We start from the raw sequence: 19,482 nt of genomic DNA, 5'->3' as shown, positions 1-19,482 counted from the left end.
TCTTAGACTACCACCCGAGAGTCACCACTGGTTATCTTCCCACAGGGAAAGCAGAGTCTATCCCAACCTCATCCTTCCCCACAGCTCCATCTTTTCCCCGATTAGCAGCTCCTTTCTTCTCCAAGCTCCTGGCTCATGCAGGAGCCCTCTGCTCAGATTTCCCAGAGGGCTTTATCCAGGCCTTTTGAACTGCCAGGATCAACCTGTCTGCACAACTGGTTCTTTGAGACATGGACACTTGCACAGCTCCCCATGCTTTCTCACTCCATGCCTCACCCATCCAAAGCACAGCCTTTGCTAAGCAGTGTTCAAGGGCTGTAGCCACACCAAATGAGCCCCTTTGACTGGGAACATGAAAACAGCAGGACCACCAAAGCCACCCTTTGTGCCTAGTCCAATATGCTTATATTGATGTTTGACCTATCATCTTGGAATCATCATAAAACACACTCCTGCAAAACAATTGTGATAAATTTGGATTCTAGTTAAAACACAGAAAACACCACATGAAAGTCTGGAGTACCCACAAAGAGTATAAAGTACATATTCCAGCAATTTATCCTGGCTCTCCTGTCTAGATCAACTTTCCCTTCACCTTATTTCCCTCCTTTACGTTAGCTGAAAGAACTGGGGAGCCCATGGGACCAATGTGACCTACACAGCTTCACTACTACATCACAAGAAACCTGCTTTCCACAGACCAAAGAGCCAGCAAGCCACCCTCACACCAGCTCTCACATGACTTAGTTTTGTAACAGAGCTACCACCTTGTTCTTAAGTGTTTGTCCAGCTTCAGCACACTCTGCTATAATTCTCATGCACTACTTCCTCCTGAAAATGGCCATCAGAAAACTCAGAAATGCCAATCAGAGAGCCATCAATTAGCATCAGCCCCAGATACCTCAGTGATAGCACAATGAAGGATCAACAGCTGAGAAAAGACCATGTTAGTACCTAGTACTCAACTAAGAGGTCTCCCTGATAGAAATCTGAAACATACTTCTTAAATTTACTAAGTGTTTAAACTTGCAGTATTTCATGCAGACCTAAAATCCAGACTATCCCATCTGCATAAAACAGCTTGAAGTTCTCACATGGTTCTCAGCAGCTCACCTTTCTGCTGTTACACATCCTTTCCCTTCCACCTTTCCCAAATATATGCCCCATTTATAACACTACTGCTGTAAGGGAATTATCTTACAGTGATACCTTTTTTCATGAATGATCCTTCTTTTCACACCACCATCCCTCTCTAGCTGTTCTGCAAATTGATGTTTCATATCTTCACCTTCAAAGCACTGTCATTTGGTCCAAGATCCTGCCTTCCCACCCATCTGTAATACCAATTCCCATCACACATCACCTCTAGGTGCAACTTTTCAAACAAGAACCACAGCACTTTTCTCCACACTTGCCCTCCTGCTCTTAGGAAACGTTCTCATTAACTTTTAGCAGGCTTATAGAACAGGAAATTCCAGAAGGAAACAGATGAAACTGCAAGGAGAGAATGAGACCTGACCAACATGAAGAAAGAAGCAGAGCTCTTTGAAGGCAACAAGAAAGTTCAGGTCTTGATGGGGATTGAAGCTAGTAGTCTTTCACAAGCAGACGTACTCACATAACTTATTCACATTCCAGGAAAATTATGCAGGTAACAACTTTCCAAAGACCTAAGGGAAAGAAGGTAGAAGAGGCAGACAGGAAAACCAGGAAAGCTACCCATACAGGCCTGGAAGAAAAGCTCAAGCCAGACAGACAAAGTATTCCAATCTGCAAGAGCATGTACCTCCTAAAACCTGTGTACAGTTTCAGCTTTCCATACCACATCCAATCATTGCGTGAGAAATTCCTTTTGGAGGTCAAGCAGTTCAGCCATGCACACAACAGCAGCACAGCAATGGCACCCTTCATGCCACAGGATACAACACTGCAGTGCCCCTCTGAGCATCTCAGAGTTAATCACAGTACACTACTGCCTTCTCCAAGGAGTTAATTTACCAAACTAGGAGTGTACTGCAGTATCTGCACAAGGATCATTCTGTCCACAGCACTCCGAACAGATGAGAGCACACAAAAATACATAGTTTATTAGGGAGTATTGGGTTAAACAGTTTGGTGCATCAGGATGGACTCCATCAGCTATGAGCAAACAGAATTCCTTCCAAAACTCAGGTACAGTTTTTATTCCAATGTGAAAGCTAGAGCTCTCTATCTTTACAGAGCTATTACAGAAATTGGAGTATTAACAGGTCTGGCTCCATCAGACAACTTTGGTGATGGGCATATGTCAGTAAAAGTCTAATGTCCAGCTCTGCACTGCACTGAACGAGCGGCGACCCTTTATCTAAGCTCCCAACAGGGAGACACGAAGTCCTCCCAAACTGTTAAAAGCAGACGTTTGTTCCATGTCACTGCACAAGCGCTGATGCCTCCATTTGCAGCAGGATTTCCAATTAGACCAAACACAACTATGTCACTTGATATTAGTCAAATGGAGAGTCATGGCAATACAAGGCAAACTTGCTGTCTTTTAATGGAGTATAGTTCTAACAGACAAAGAAAATTAGCACAAAGAGCTGATTCCTAATACACATTTCACAGTAAATGCAGATATTACTCAGATAATATAATTTCGTAACATGCTGAATCGAAGCAACTTTAGGTTTCCCATTTGCTGCTACCAGGTTCTCAACTACCAGCTGACTGGCACAAACACTCTCAACATTGGCAAAGCGGTACCACCACAGTTCACCTCACAATGCTTCCACACCCCAAAGAAATCTTGCCAGCCTTTGTGCTTGTGTGCACACATCCTGCCTGTAGGAGCAGAGCTGCCACACAAAGGGCACGGACGGGCTGGATGAGGCTTTGAGCACCCTGGTCTAGCAGAAGGTGTCCCATCCAGTGGCAGGGGGGCTGGAACCAGATGATGTTTAAGGTCCCTTAGAGCCATGCTATGGTTCTACATCAGAATGGGGCTCTACTGTGCAATTTTTCATCATTTCCACAAACTTCTCTCCAGGAGTTACTTTTGGGGATAAAAAATTTTTGTGGCTACTAATGCTTTTTCTTCTCACACTTAATGCAGATTCAGCCCTACACATTTTCTCCTCTGGCTAAAATCCCAGCCACACCATAAAAAATTACCAGGCTCTCCATGGTGTGATAACTGGAAGTCTTTGCTCCGATTCTTGAATAGTCAAATATTGCTTTGTTTTAAAGTTCCATGTTTAGCACAAATGAGGAACTCAGTAGGTTTTGCCTAGTTAAAAAAAAAGAGATCTCATCTAGAAAGAAAGTAATGAATGATTTGTGGAAGGCAACATTCATTTGGAGAAATTCAGAGACTACATGTCTCCACTGTGTTCCCTCCCGCATTTAATGATATGGCCACAGACCAGACGACACACAGGATACAATTACACAAGGCAGCTTCATACAGACTCACACAAAGCACAATTCCAACCATCAGCTCTGAGCAAGGCAAGCAGGAGGGCAAATCTGACTGTGCTCAGTCTCAGTTAAACTGTTACTGGTACCCTGGGTGACTCAGCACACAAAACTGCTGGCATCACTGGCATCCCAAAAACATTTACACAGGAGTCAATTCATGTAAGCACCTCTGACACTGGGACACTTACCTACTGATAAATTCTTCTAAAAAACAAGTAAGAAACAAGTTTTAGGGCCTTGACAGTATACACTGATATGGTGGATGGAACTAGATGGTGAGTCCAAAGACCCTTGCAACCTGAATTACCCTGTGATCCTAAGAGCTGATCCAACCGCCATATAGGTAACGTTACCTTTCAGTTCCAAAAGGCACCTGCTGAAAAAGAAGGGCTGCCAGAGCCAGAAATGCATATCTGAAACACAGAGGTAACCCTGCAGCAGACTACCTTGTCCCATGAGCTGGTCCTCCAAAAAAATCCCATAGGTGCACTTAATGCTAAGAACACACTGGAATGTTAAAAAAAGAGTATTATCGGGTATTTTTCAGTCCTATTTTTAAGGAAGAGATCATTAAATTGCTGATCTAACATTTGTATATTCTTTTTTCTTCCCAACTTCTCAAAGTTTTAGCCAAGTTTACCGAACTTCAACCTAACATGGTAGGGAAAACAGAGATACCAAAGATGATATGCTCTTACAAATACAGTAACCAAAAGAGATTCCACTAAAACACAGACTTCAGCATGAGGAAAACCAAAGCAAGAGATACCAGCAAATCTACATAGAAAAAGTCAAAGGAAATGAGGCTTCATACAACTTCCCTGCTTACAAAATGACTCAATTAAAACTAGACCAAGTCAGAGGCAACTAGAGCCCACTGACAGTGGGACTTTTCAGTAGACAATTTTTTCATGTGGAAGTTCAAAGGGTGAGACAAGAACAGCTTTTAAGACAACTTCAAGGAATATCCCACAAAGAAGACATGGAAGAATGTGCATACTTTTTAATGGAGAAGCTAACAGGTTGGTGCTGGTGGGAGGACCCTGGGGGTTGATGAATATTTCTTTCAGCATCAAGAGAACAACAAAACCCCACTGAACAAGTTAGAGCCTAGCAAAGAAATCAACGTGCCAGTAAATCCAGCACTGACACTAACCTTCCATTCAGGTCATGTCAGGGAAAGTGAGGATTCACTCCTACTCACCCTGCTACCTACTAAACAAGAAGGGAGGTGGGTCACACATGCATATAAATGACTGCTAATTTTACTCCATAGGTAACAGGCACAACATGAACAGTCTCTGTAAGTCACTCTGGGATTTCTGAGGACCAAAACCAAGTACACTCTTTAAAATATTTTACTTAAAGTCTTCAAGCAGTTTCAGGCACAGTATCATACATGTTCTCACACAAAGGACTGAAATGAAACTTCCTTATCACTGTGCATAATCCTGTTACTCTACACTGCACATAAACTATTCAAAATCATCCCAAGATCTATCCTAAAACCAAATGTCTTGTCCTTATCTATTTAGCTCCACAAATTTTACAATGATCTTTCTGCAGGCAACTTTCATTTGACATGCAGCCTAAATTTACTCACAGCCAGTTTATACCCATTCGTTCTTGTGCTAACCCTGCCCTTTAAATCTAAGAGTTTTTTCCCCTCCCTGACGGTCACCCCTCTGATGTATTTATAGACAGCAGTCATACTCCCTGTCAGTCTTCATACTGTAAACTAAACAAGCCAAGCCTCTAGTCTCCTCTGGTTAGGCAGGCTCTCCAATACCCTGCACACCCCACTAGCCCTTCCCTGCACCTGTTCCAGCTTGAATTCCTTCCTTACAGACAGGCAACTAGAACTGTACAACACATGCCACAGAAGGGCCCAATAAGGCACTCTACAATAGCATTAGTACACCCTTATCCCATGAAAATAAATCCCCAATAATCTGCCTTTTCCACCAATGCATCAGCTGTGACCCTTAGCCTGCAGTGAAGCAATACACACCAAGGTTTTCTGAGCGCTGGCTAACTGTGCTAGATCTCTAATAAACCCTGGTGACAAGCACTGAAGTGCTGCAAATGAAACACTACACCAGCATTAAAGGAATAGCTTTATCCTCTCAATTTAGTAACCACAATGCTTCAGTCTGTTGTGTGTTGACCCAGACTCCCAGTCCCAAACTAGAGCCTGTTGCCCTTGCCAATGCTGAGGGAGTCACTCTACCAAACACCCAAGAGAAAACATACCTAACAAAACAAAAATAAAATAAAAACACCCAAACAAAAACAAAACAAACAAACAAAAAAAAACCAACAAAAAAACCCCACCCCCTAAAAGAACATACACCAAAAAAACCAAAACTACACACACAAAAATGAAAAAAAACAAACAAAAAACCCCCCACACTGATACACCAAACAAAGAAGAAAAAAAAACAGTCACAGACAACATTTGTTAGTCCCAGCACTCAAATCCTGTGGGAACTTAATTTGGTCAGCAAACAAAATCAGGGACTCAAATCCCTACAAGCCCAGAGTGATAGGTACGGGAGACTTTTACTTCGTATCCCGTTTTTCCATTTATTTCTCACCATCCACTATGACCTACCAAAAGACAGGATATCAAGCTGTCTTTAATTAAACACCATGTAAGTGTTGCAATTAGGCTGCTTTGGTGGGAACAAGAGAGGTAAAACGGTTGGAGGAGTTTTACTGTATGTGAAACTCTTGGTTGGTCTAAAGCATCTCATTAGGGTTTGTAAGGTTGCTGTGTTGCAGACACTTCTGGGACGCCTGAGGACTCTGTTCCAGGTTTCAACTACTTCTGAAAGAGCTGACCCAAAGAAAATACACTTCGGTTTGCAAAAGCTACATTTCTTCTCAGGGATGGGGTTATTTTCCCCTCCATTTCATGAATGAGTTCTGGATATTGAGCTCTAAAGCCAGTGGAAAAGAGGTTAGGCATAAATGTGCCACTATGGAAACAAACTTCTGTCGTCATTATTTCAACACTGTTTTCACTCTTCACACTCCCTTGAGATCCTGTAGGTTCTCATTATTTATATTTTATTTGGTAATACCTTGGTAAACAACTGAAAGATGTAGTTCTTTGGTACACTCAGGTTCACAAACCTTTTGTTTTATGCCATCAGTAGCACATCCACATTTGTGCATAAAACAAGAAAGCATTACTGCTCCACTCCAGTTCTTCCCACTGCAGTCAGAAAAGGACAATCCATCTTGCTACACCAGTCATTATTACCTTTTAAGTATGAAGAGAAATCCCCAGGGAAATTCTAAATGCTGACTTGCTAGAGCACATAGTTCTTCCCCTTCCCTGAATACAAAAGTCTGAAGCTAGTACTGAATTTGATCTACTCCAGCCGCTACAATCTTCTATTTTCCACTGCACCCTCTGTGGCACTGCCCACACTGTTGGTACCAGAGGTAAGAGCTGCACCATAATCCAATCAAATTACCCCACGGAGCAGTTAAAGTGCTGGGAAGGCAGGTCCAGCTATTAGAGCCAGAGGGAAAACAACTCATCAGCTGGACTGGGAATTAACATCAATGCCTACAGGAAACTGGATATCCTGAAGCCAAAACACTGCTCTTCCACAAGTTTAAGGCAGGAAAACCCACCTATTAGGAGCATGCCAGCATAGAAGCCTAAAAATAAGGACTGGGCACACTCCACAAATGCAGTTCAAACCAAATGAGTCCTTAGCCCTTCCTAAGGTAACTCTTCTCCCCACAAGGAAAGTCATCAAAAGCAGTTTCTGCCAAGATACCTTTTGCAATATGGGCATATGCAAGGAATAGGCTCTACTCTCAAGTCCAGATCTCAAGATCACTTTTCCTTCACAGTCCCTTTCTCATATCTTTTGTGCCTCTAAACTAATTTAATTCATTTTTATTAGCAATTTCAGCTTCATGGTAAAAAGGTTTTAAAGGGATGAAAGTGCTAGATGAATGTATACATTACTGATCTCCATGCACCCCCAGCAGCTCAAAACTCAGCAGCTAACAGCAGCTGCTTGGAAACCCTTTACAAGTCTCTTTTTCTTCCCCAGATGGTAAAGCCCTTTTCCTCCATGCATTAAACACTCAACAAAACACACTCACCAAATTATCATATCAGCCCATAACCATGCATGATAATTATTTCTTAAATCTGGATTTCTTCTACCGAATTTCAACCAAAATAAACATGGTATAGAGAAAAAATGTATGCTTATAGTGAACAACCATTCATCAGCTTAAGTAACTCTAATGGACGTCACTTTAAACTAAGCCTGCACCATCTGTTCTACCCTTCAATTAGCAAGCAAAAAAAAATTATTCAAAACACAGTTTAAGAAAGCCAGCTAATTTATGTATGCAAGTTTTATTTCTCTTTAGCTCAGTGAAACGTGCTCTTGTAATGCTTGATATTCAGAAACAGATCAGAATGGAAGGTTGCTTTCTCTAATGCTATTAGGTATTTTGTCAGGGGAAATAAAATATCCATGCAATATTTCACCATATCAAAAAAATTCTCATTAACATCTCACATTTTACTTTAAAGACCATGATGTCTCTCTCAGTAACAAAATGAGCTGGGAGCTAAACAAATCAAATCTGAAGTGCTGCATACATGAACAAAAACAAAGCTCAGGACACAGCCCTGCCCTGACAGACTGAGTCTACCAGCACAGCAGGAGGCTGTGGATGTGTCCTCAGACCTGGGGGTCTGTTAACCATGTCAGTCCCTAACTTGCCTCTCAGAGGCAAAACCCAGTCCTGCAGGCCACTGGGCACAGAGCCTTGCACAGACCCAGCAGCACTGGGACAAAGGGACCATCCTATGCGAGGTGAGATACTCTCCTTGGAAAGCAAACCCTGTCCAGTGAGAGCAGTGCAGAACCAAAATTCACTACTTGCCAAAGTGCATGAAAAAAATACAAAGCTTCATCCAATTCCTTACTGCAAACCTCCATCCAGTTTCACTTCAAACTGGCCTCTCCTACCACTCCGCAACATGTGAAAACACTGAATAGAATCTCTCTTCAGTATGTTGGACCCTGACCTGCTTGAAGGCTCTGTCACCATCGATCTCCGAGTTCAATCTTGGATGTTTGTCTAAAAAAAACCCTGCAGTAACAAGGGCTGTTTCCACTGGAAACCTCAACTCAAACAGCACAGGCAACACATCCCAGGGAAAAGAAACGTGCAAGAAACCTCATTTCCCAATACTGTTGAGGAGAAGCAGGCGAGAGAAGGTCACTGCTGAACACTCTCAGTTCACCTCTCAGAGTATCAGGCTGATTGAAAACTACTTTAAGATCCTGTACATATTACTTTACATTACACCTTAATATGAAACACCATGGTTTGGGTACTGAGAAAGGCTCATCAGCCACAGATGAGCCAGGAGATGCTGCACACTTAACATCAGCATTACTCAATACTGCAGAAGCAGCTCAAAGCGAGATGGCTCACCAAGGGATTACCGACGATTTCAGCTCTCTCCCCTTGCCATAGGATTGTGAACCTGAGAGGGCACGCTGAAGCCTCTGACACTGCTGTGCTGTTTTGCCTCATGTCTCAAAACAGACAGCTCTGTGCAGGCCTTAGTTATTGTTCACAGATTCAAAGCTCACCAAAATAATTCTCTTGTATCCTTATCAGGGAAAGAAATAAGTCAAGCAGAACCACCATCCTGAAACACCACTGACCAAGCAAACAAAGCCCAAAATGAAGAAACAGACCAGAGGCAGAATTCCTCTTTGGTCTGCAGCATCCTGCTATACCTTCCCCAGCCCAACCTCACTGGTGTAATCCAAAACTCCTAGTGCCCACACACAGGCTGTCTGCTCTAAGCAACTGTGCTCCAAAGAAGAGTAAGAGCTCTCAAAGAGAATTCATCTTTTTACTCTGCCCCATTCGTCTGTCTTCTACCCACCAGTAAGTACTGCTGGGAAAACTCAAGCCTGCAATGGCTGTTAGGTGCAGTTCAAGCACACTGCTGGCAAGCACAAACATGCAAATGGCTTTGCACTGGACCTCAGTGCCTTGTTTCATATAATCACCTTTATGTTTCCTTGACTTGAAAAGCTGAACTATCCTGAACTATCCAAGTGCCTTCTGCACGTAAGGCAGCTGCCTGGTACAAAGGAGGAACCAGTGATCAGGTCACAAGACCATTTGTTAGAGGAGTTTCAGAGTACTGAGCGCTATCAGAAGCATGTTAAGCCTCACTATGTTTTACACATGATGTTTTTAACAGACTTGGATAGCACCAAGCAAAGAAAAGCATCTCTGCCCTCCTTCATTCTATTTCTTCCTGAATCTCTTGAAAAAGACAACTCCATTGTCTACAGTCATTGTGTTGAGGTCAAGGGCTGCATAAAATAGTGTCACGAAAAAATAGAAACAATGTACAGAAAAACAGCAAAGCCTACAAAGGTCAGTGATGGCCATGACATACACAGATCAAACTTGTATGCCAATGAGGGACACTGCTCGAGCCCTTCCTGTAAAGGTGCAATTTCATCATCAGTTCAAGCTCCTTTTAATCCAAACTGAACTAGTTTGCCTTAGAGATGTCACTTCTCTGTTTGCTGATGTTTCCTCAGTGATAACATATAAGCACAAGGGTTTAGTTAGAGGAGTCCTAGACAGGCAGGAGCCATGAATCAACTGCATGCTGTCCCAAGATAATGGATCTGTTATCCACACTCAGTCTTATTCTGAGAACACACACTTTATCACTCACGTATTAGGAAAATTCAAATCAGATTCAAATTCAAATCAAATCAAATCAAATTCAAATCATGCAGATCTCAATCTTTGTTTTAAGCTGATACTTTTTCAAATTAAGAGACTGAGGTGAGAACAGACTACATATATTTCAGCTTCTTCCATTGTGACCAGACCATTGCAGTTTAGCTCTCCAGATGGCTATCCTAGAGCAGTGATGCTTGGCCTTTCACTCCTAAAGTTGACACACTAATCCATGAACTGGATCAAATGATACCAGCTCCCCTGTGCTCTGTCACACCAGAAAAAGCAGAGCTTCCAAACCACACCCCACAAGCAGTCAGGAAAAAAGGCAATGATGATGCAGGCATTAAAACAAAAGGAAGAGATTGGCATAAGAGGGTGCACTAAGCCTTGGCTGGATCTTGAAGTAGACTTCACCACATCACTGACCTCCAAACAGTCAGCTTGCCCCACTCAAAAGCTTCACATCTCCTATTATACTCATTCACTGAGAAAACACCCTCCAGACATCTGAGACATGTCTCTGTTACGCTTACTAGAACTTATTAATTACAGCAAATGCTATCTATAGAACACACACATTAATGAACAGCCATCTCAGCAGCATGAGTTCTGGAACAGAGTCCCTGCAGTACAGAAGTGCCACCAGTTTGTTACTGGAAAAGGAATACCACAGAGATCATCATAAGTGTGTAGTTCAACAGACTAAAGATTGGGAAGACGAGCAAGTTATCTGAATAGAAATTCTGCAAACTAAGTGGGATACAGGGATTGCAAAGCACTGCACAGCTCTGTGATTCACATCACTTCATGAAATCCATGCAAATAGCACATTTGGTAACAATTTCAATTTTACTGTGCTTGGGTTACTCTTCCACCCAGAATCATGGAAGTTTGTAAGAGAAAACCAACTAGCAAGAAAAGGGGCAATAAGAATATGCAATACTCTCAGAAAATTATATGTATACTGCTTGTTCACAACAGCAAACTAAGAATTTCTTCCTGTGCTCTAAGGTTACCAGAACGGATCCTCTATTGAGACCGTATCAGCTTTGGTGGTTTGGTGATCGTGTTTTTAGTGTTTGGGGATTTTTTCCCCTACATGCCAAACAGCTTCTACAGCAGCTGCTTGTTGACAAAAACAAAGAGAAAGAAATGCAGTTGTGCAGAACACTGCAATCTCACAACCACTTCCCAATCATAACTTCTGTCAAAAATAATTTTAATTAATTTGAGTATGTTGAGCTCCAGAGCACTTACAACCTATACAGCCAGTCTCTCCTTCACTTCTACAGGTGTGAACTCCAGTACAACCCTCAGTGAAATATCTTCAGGCTCAGCTCTGTAGGAACTTTCACTCTGAGATTCTTCTGGACTCATCAAAAAGGAACACTGTTACATCCCATATAATAGCTTCAGTACTCTATTACAGAGAGCCTCATGAACAGACCAGGACAGGAGTTTTTCAAGCCACAGCTGAGAATCCCTCCCCACTCCCACAGTACATGGCTGTGGTAGGACTTTCTCTCTAAACCTGTGGGGAGATGAAGTAACATGACAGGGATAACAAGGCAGTGGAGTTCCGTGCCCTACCAGCTCATCTCAACACTATCAAACTCAACAGAAGACTCACAAAGACATTACCTTTCTTGAGCCAAGTACAATTGATCTACTGTGTTGCCCACAGAAAATAGGAAAAGAAGTCTAGCAAGGTTTAATGACAGTGAAAACAAGTGCAGTTTATATATGCTTTTTTCAGTTTTATAAATCTTTTAGTATGGCAGGAAATCAACAACATTGCTAACTACTGGCATGATTAAAGAGTGCCACCAGCTAACAAGGTACACAAAGAAACCAAGATACCACAATCTATGAACACCAAATGTAAATCCACTAGTGCTTAAAACACCATTTACTGAATTCTTACTGCCTTGAGTCCTCAATATCATAGCAGCTATCAGCTGCCAAGATTTGGAACAACAATCACTGATTCAGTGTAATTACCAGCTTACAGAACAGTATAATAGAATGTCTATTATACAGCTTTCATTTAGATCAAGTAGCACTCGACATCAAAACATCTGACAGTAATCACACTCCACATGACAAAGTCTTACCTTATAATTGCTGGAATTTACCCAAGAAGTGGCCAGTCCATCAACCATTTTATCCAGCATAGTCTGATCATGTTCAAGATCAGCTGACTTCTGTTTATCTGAGAAATAATCTATCAATTCCTGGCCAACCTGAAGTCTCTTTCCAACATCCTTCTGCAGCACCTGCGCTAAGCAGTACTCCATACTGGGCTCCATGGTGTCTCAGAAATACAGCACCAGCCAGAAAGCCAGAGGGCAGCAGGGCCAAAATCTCCCTGTACAAACGTACGCAGGAGGTCGCCTCTTTCTTCGATGAAGGTTACTGAGGGCCTGGGTTTCAAAGATGCAATTCTGAGAATGGCAACAATGCAGCATGTGTGTGTGCACAGCAGCTGGCAGGATATTAAAAGTCCAATTTAAATAACTGGTAATAGATGAAGCAACGAGCAGCACTGTACAGTTGAGTCTGCAATAAATCCCAATTCAGCAGTCCATTCTGAAAGAAATGAAAAAGAACAGTATTATAGGTTAAATTAAGACTGGAAGAAAAAAAAAGACTGAAAGCATGTCACAAAATAGGTTATTCATATACAGCTGTGAAGCTGTGGTAAGTCAGATACAAGCAGCATTGGTCTATTTTAAGGAATCAAACAAGGTAGGTCAGGACAAAAACCTTTGGTTATTCTTTACAATAGCAGTTACCCATCAGGTCCCTGGAAGTTTTAGTGACAGACAATAAAATTGTGGCTTAAAGTAACTACTGATTAATAATCAGTATTATTGCAACTGCCACCATCCACCCAAAAAGGTGGGGACAAAATCCTTAAACAGGTCACCAGGAAAACCTATCTACTTTAAGTGAAAGCAGGAAGAGGTCTGGATGCTGTTTTGACTGTTGGCCTTCAGCAATCAATGTCATCAGCTGGTCAGCAAGATAAAGCACTAACACAGGGCTCCAGGAAAGTAAAATGATCAGCTTTCAAAAACTAGGTGCTCAAGCTGTTTCCAGGCTGAATTCTGTTACATCCCAACTACACACCTCCAGGAAAGAGCATTCACTGGCACACTCTAAACACAGTTCTGACAACCAAGGCCACAACAAGAAAGGTCAGGCCAGACTTTGCTGCCACTCAGAGGCACAGTATCACCTCAGAAACTTTTGGCTTATGCAAAAGAAAAAAAAAAAGAAAAAAGAAATTAACCGTGTGTTTGGGCTCTGGTTAAACTGAACCCTATAAACTCTCTTGTCCATGGACTTCATCAGGGACTTTTTTTGTCCCTCCATCTGCAGCCAAATGAATGCCACAAGATGGCCAGGGAACAGACTAGGGGTTTGTCCTCCACCTGCCCACAGACGAGGGCTCCTGGCATCACCATAGTGCTTCCTGAAGCACTCCCTCATCACAGGTTAGCTCTTTTAGGAAGGGGGTGATAAAAACCCAGGGCATCTTTTTGTTTCCTGGCTAATAATACTCAAAGCTAGAAATCTGCCCTACTTTTTCTGCCAACATGAGGAAAGCAGGTCAAGCTCAGAGTAAGGGAAGAGACTGCAGCAGACACCTGGTTCAATAAACAACTGGAAGGAAGCTGGAGGCACAAGTTCACTAATTGGAAGCACTGGGGCAGCAAATCTAAATACCTTCTGTTTGAGCAAATAAAGCCTTCACAAAAGTCTTAATAAAAAACAAAGTAGACCTGACACAGACGAGATGCACATAAGAACCCCAGCCTGGAAACAAAAGCACCCTTTGCACAGCAGACTATTCAGTTCATTATGTCACCCCCATCCTCTTTGGCCACATCTTACCACCACCAAGCACAGCATCTAGATTCAACTCTGAGGGCTTAACCTCCAAGCATTTCCCTAACCCTACAAGCATTGCCACATGTGTCCCAGCTTCCCACACTGGTTGCGCAGGAGTCACCAGAGTGCAGGTCACTCCATTCAAGGCAACCAGTTCAAATTCCCGCTGGCTGATTGGGATCAAAACTGGTTCTGTACACCCATGGGCTCACCTCAACCAACTGCTGGGAAAATCCTACCCTCAGCCAGAAGGGATTGCTCTTGTCTGTACACTAAGCTCCCTCCTTGCCAGCAAAAACTCACCTCCAGAGCAGCAAGGAAGCTTTGGCTGCAACTGCACACACAGCACCTCAAGCTTTATGTTAGTGCTGTGACAGATTACTGCTAATGACCCCTACCCCAACCTGAACCATCTCAAGGACACTCAAAACTCCCACCATTTTGTTTCAAGTCACCTCAAGAGGGATTTGATTTTAAATTCTAAAATTGTCAACACTTCCTCCAATCACTACTCTTAACACCTTTTTTCTTTCTAAATGAAAACTCCAAGCTAGAAGGAAGCATTGCCTTTTTTATTGCTGTTTCTACTAATGCTACACTTTCTCACTTGGGTCAGTTTAGCACCAAACCTGAAAGAAGCACTCTGAGCTTTCCCATCCTCAACCAAAATGTTCATGACATGGCACTCACTCCCATGGCAGTACAGGCACAAAACCAGAGCCACTTCCACAATTGTACAAGCACAGCAGATGTTTTCATCCAGGTCTCCCTGTCTGCAGCTTTGAATACTGGCCCCTGCCCTGCCCTCCAGCACAGGCTGGTCTTGCTCTTTGCTGCAGACACTCCAGTTACGGGAGACAGTCTTACACACAGCAGTGTCTAAATATTCAGTGGAAGGATTTTCACATAGTAGGGAAGCATTTCACTGGACACCTGGCTAGCACGGAGCTACTGGAGAAGGGACAGGGAACTGGTATTAAACTGCTACCACATTCTAGCTGAAACCCTTCAAGTTAGCTGAGGAGTTTGTTTCCGGACTCCAGAAGCTGCACACATGTTCAGAAAGGGACTCTTCTGTTAAACTGGATAGAATATGGTGAAAAAAGTCTTAACTGCTTTTAAAATGGAAATGCAGAACTTGCTTAAACTTGAAAATTCAGATTACAGAAGGGTGTGAAGGAGTGCTAGTTACCACAGAATAGCCATTTTTTATTAACATCACACAGAGGCAAGTCCCAACACGTCCAGAAACCATTAGCTGGCCATACTGCCATGAGAAAGGAGCATTCAAAGTTTCAGGTCTGTCTTCTATGTGGTTTTCATTGAAGAAGTCTCTGCCTACAAGCACAGAAGCAATCTTTAAAGCAAACTATTGTAAACAAATTTCTCTCCACACTCCTCGCTTTTTAAACACATGAAGGAAGGCACAGGATAAAAATCACGGTGCACTACAGAAGAACAAATTTGTCCACAACCTTGAGGAGTCTAAAGAAGATCCACTATACATTATGGCACCGCTATCAAATGCAAAGAGGGAAGAAGAGCCAGAAACATCTTTCAATCCTGAGGAAAACAGTAATAGGAAGCCAAGAGGAAAAGCTCAATGTAGCTTGCATCTACCAGCTAACAGGTGTTTAAGTAGCACATCTCAAAAAAAAAAGTTTTCTACAATGTTAGGAAGTTTGTTGACTCCCCTCTTCCCCACAGGAGGAAGTGGAAAAAATAACACCTGAGAAAAACAAAACAAGACCCAAGCTGACAAAAAAATTAACTTCTCAGACAATGAAGCATATGGCTGCTGCATCCCATCAAGTCTGCAATCATCTGGGCAGATGCTCCCCACATAACAATCTTTGAAAAACACAATCTCAGCCCCAGTGGTCTACTTCTGTTCCTGGACCTTCCGGGTAGCCAGTGTTACAAGACATAAACAGCTTTGGTTGGACTGGGATGTTGAGTACAACCTCTTCCCACAGAAGAACAGCCATGCAGAACTCAAAATTAATAACTCAGTGGCACAGGTCCTGTGTTTGGAGCTCCTCCAAGTTTTGAGATGGGTTGCCAGTGTAAGTTCCAGAGCAAGGGTTTTCTCCAGTCCTCCTCCAAGCCTTATAGTCTGCCCTTGAAGAGACAGGCTAGGCTCAACATGTAGACAAAATAATCCAAGAGAAAAAACTACCCCAATTCTGTCACTGAAAAGAAGTTCTGTTTCACTAATGAGCCATCAAAACAATGTGCTTTGTAACACCCAAATTTTCCATCAATAGCTGTCCAGCAGAAAGCCACTATAAAGAGGTTTATGTTTAATGCCACCTTGGAGTTCAAAATTATGAATTTAAAGGGGAAAGCTGACAAAGACCAAACAGCCCAAAGTTACTCAGCTTAGATACTACCATCGTAACAGCATAAAAACCGACAAAATTCACAGTAAAGCAACTGGCTCAACACATAGAATAAATTAATCCAAACAGTAACAAGGAAAGACTTGTTACCTAAGATGCTGTGGCAATATTAAACCAGGTACCTAAGTCAATGATTTTTTTCAGCACTTAGGAAAACAGCACTGACCTCAGACTAAGTGAAAGTGCATGATTTGCAATTCTCAAGTAAGACTTTATCTTAGGATAACATTACAGGAAATTTTGAATCATCTTCAAGATTTCCTTCCTTCTTTCAAGGAAGGAAACTTGAAGCACATTAAAAATGCTCTACTACTCTCTTAGGGTCCTGCCTATCCTTGGGAGTTCTTCCAATATTGCTATTTGACCTTAAAAATGATGTTCCACTCTCTTATGCTCTAGACATCAGATTATCATCTTTGTCATGTTTCACTGTCATCTTCATTTGCCAAAAAGTCAATGCAGTCCATAACCTCCCCAGACAACTGCTCAAAACACAACCGCTCCAGACACAAGCATGCAGAGACAAGCCTCTTGCTGCCACTCACAATCACTGGAGGCAAGAGCCAGCACCATTCAATAACCAGCTCTTTCCAGTCATCTTCCTGAAGGTATCTCTCAACTTCCAGCCAGTAAGCTTAATTTATAACCAACCTGTAAATATGACCACACTCCTTTGGTGCCTTTTTTTTTTTTTGTATATGTGGTTAGCTGTAGCCCAACAGCTGTGGAAACAACACAGCAACACAACTGTACCAACAAGTCTCCTTCTTCACAGGTCTCAGGACCTAATTGTGTAGTCACTTCAGTTTAAAATTAGTTCAAGGTATATTCGACAGACCTTGACTTTCCACAACAAAGAACTCTGATCCTTCAGGAGATCTCCATCCTAGCCAAATGGAGCAATTTTTTCAAGTATAAAAGTAACCAGGCATCCAACCTGCAGTAGTTCACCACTTCTGCAAGGTGGGCAGTGTAAACAACATAACTTGCTTTGCCAGCCAAGCCCCTTGGGCAAGAAGTTCAGAGATATTAGAACAGCACCTGGAACCCATGTGCTACAAAGACTAAGCGGAGATCTCATCAGCAAGGCAGTATCAAACTGCAGCTCTGCAGGAAGGGTGGGTGGAAGTTCTCAGCCCTCTGTCCACTTCTCTGTTTTTGCTTCTACCAGTACAGCTATACCCTCCCCAGAGGTCAGGCCTCTACAAAGCATTACAGTCACCATGCACTCAATCAAACCTACTCTTCCCCCGGGTGTGCAAGCAGCCATGAACAAAGCAGCTCAAAGTGTTCATACTCTTCAAACTCTGAGAGAAGGAGGTGGCAAGTATAACATCAAGTGTCCTACTTGAAGAGGAAAACAACATTTTTCTGGAGCCAAAGGGAGTTTGTAGGAAACACCCAGCAACTGACAGATGGGCTCTCCCCACTGTTCACCTGTATCCATAAGTAGGCAATAATGCTTCTCTAGTGCCAGGGGAATATTACACAATCACTGTGATTGTTTTAAATCAGTAATTAGTGTTGCCCTATACTTAAGCCTCCCCCTAATCCAAAGATGGTATCTTAGATTTCCAGACTGACAACTCATGCTTGTCTAATTAGCTGGAGGGACAGCCCGGTGCTTATCTCCCTGTACCAAGTGTCTCTGGAGGCACTTGATGCACTTCTTCCACGCCCATCCAGTAACTTTAACTGTCCTCAGACAGTGCCCGTGCCACCACTTCTCAGTCCAACCTTGCTGATAAGCAAAGCACTGCCTAGGTGGACGCAGCTTCTTTTCGGGAAGGTCTTCAAATGAGGGTTTCTTTCTCCTCCCACAGCACTGGCCATACTAAAGCAGTGTTTGTAAAACTCTACTGCTGCAAGCAGTTCATCCTCAGCAGAGCCAGGTCTGAAGGCTTGCTAGGACTCTGCTAAATACTGGCTGGTCTTCAAACTTGCCTAGAGTCTCTTAAGGGGTTCATATTCACAAGCACACACAGTAAGCAACTTCCAGCAGGGCACAAGTCCACTGCCATCAGGAAAACTGAGGCAGATGTCTAGAACGAAGACAGCTGAAAGATTTCCAGGGCTTAAGCTAACTGTGGCCTTCTCCCCCATACACAGTCCTTCTAGACCAGATGCTGCCTGTGAAAGTTGCATTACCTAGCCTGGGTAAGATGAGAGATAAGCTTCAGATAATAAAAATTCTTATGCCTCTACTAAAGGTTTACACTGCTGCCTGGGTAGCTGAACACCTCACACAGACCTACCAATTTCAGCAATGCAACAATCTTCAAAAAAAATCTCTTCAGTAATGAAGCTGCAGCAAATCAAGACAACTTGCAGGTCACTCAATGTGACTCCAATACCCTACACTAACGAAACCACTTTGCAGAATGGGGAGTAACCCTTCCAGAGTACAGTAGAAAATGAGATGAGCTTTAACATCTTTTGTTTCCCTAATACAACCCCTCTCTGAAATTAGTTTGGTTTTAACTTTGTCTGAGACCAAGGACGAGTCTAGAATGAGCTTTCAAGGTCTCCTTCCTTTTTAACAGTTCAAGTGCCAAGATGCAGCTCAAAATCCTACAATGTCAGGAGCTGCTCTGTGACCATGACCATGACCATCTCAAAATCCTACAATGTCAGGAGCTGCTCTGTGCAGACTCCCTCTTGTAGACATCTCAGTTCATGGTTCCAAGGTAATGTACTACAAGCAACTTATTAAGGGCCTATAGGACCAGTGGCAGCGGAGACACATGACTATCATCATGACACTTAATTCTGTAAATAGTACCCGAGTTTTGGGTTTATGTATATAAAAATATCCTCCCTGTCCCTCATTCTAGAGATCTAACTTTATCTCAGAGCCTGCAGACTGCAGCTCTGACACTGTGGGACCCTGGCACACAAACCATACAGCACTGGCTCTATATTGTGGTGTCACTGTTCCTGGTGGAGCGTGCAGGGT

General features: G+C 42.7%; 1 protein-coding gene across 1 annotated transcript in view; it reads right to left on the bottom strand.

Moving 5' to 3' along the window:
• Positions 1 to 12,813, bottom strand: part of CLASP1 (cytoplasmic linker associated protein 1) — a 162,229-nt gene extending 149,416 nt beyond the window's left edge. The window contains exon 1 of the mRNA XM_008638298.2: positions 12,342 to 12,813. Within this exon, the coding sequence (XP_008636520.1) occupies positions 12,342 to 12,536 (195 nt within the window). The 5' untranslated portion in view covers positions 12,537 to 12,813. The remainder of the gene's footprint in view (positions 1 to 12,341) is intronic.
• Positions 12,814 to 19,482: the final 6,669 nt, after the last annotated feature.

The sequence above is a fragment of the Corvus brachyrhynchos genome, unplaced genomic scaffold (genome assembly GCF_000691975.1).
Source record: "Corvus brachyrhynchos isolate BGI_N302 unplaced genomic scaffold, ASM69197v1 scaffold126, whole genome shotgun sequence".
NCBI classification, from domain to species: domain Eukaryota; kingdom Metazoa; phylum Chordata; class Aves; order Passeriformes; family Corvidae; genus Corvus; species Corvus brachyrhynchos.
This window is presented reverse-complemented; position numbering and strand designations above follow the sequence as displayed.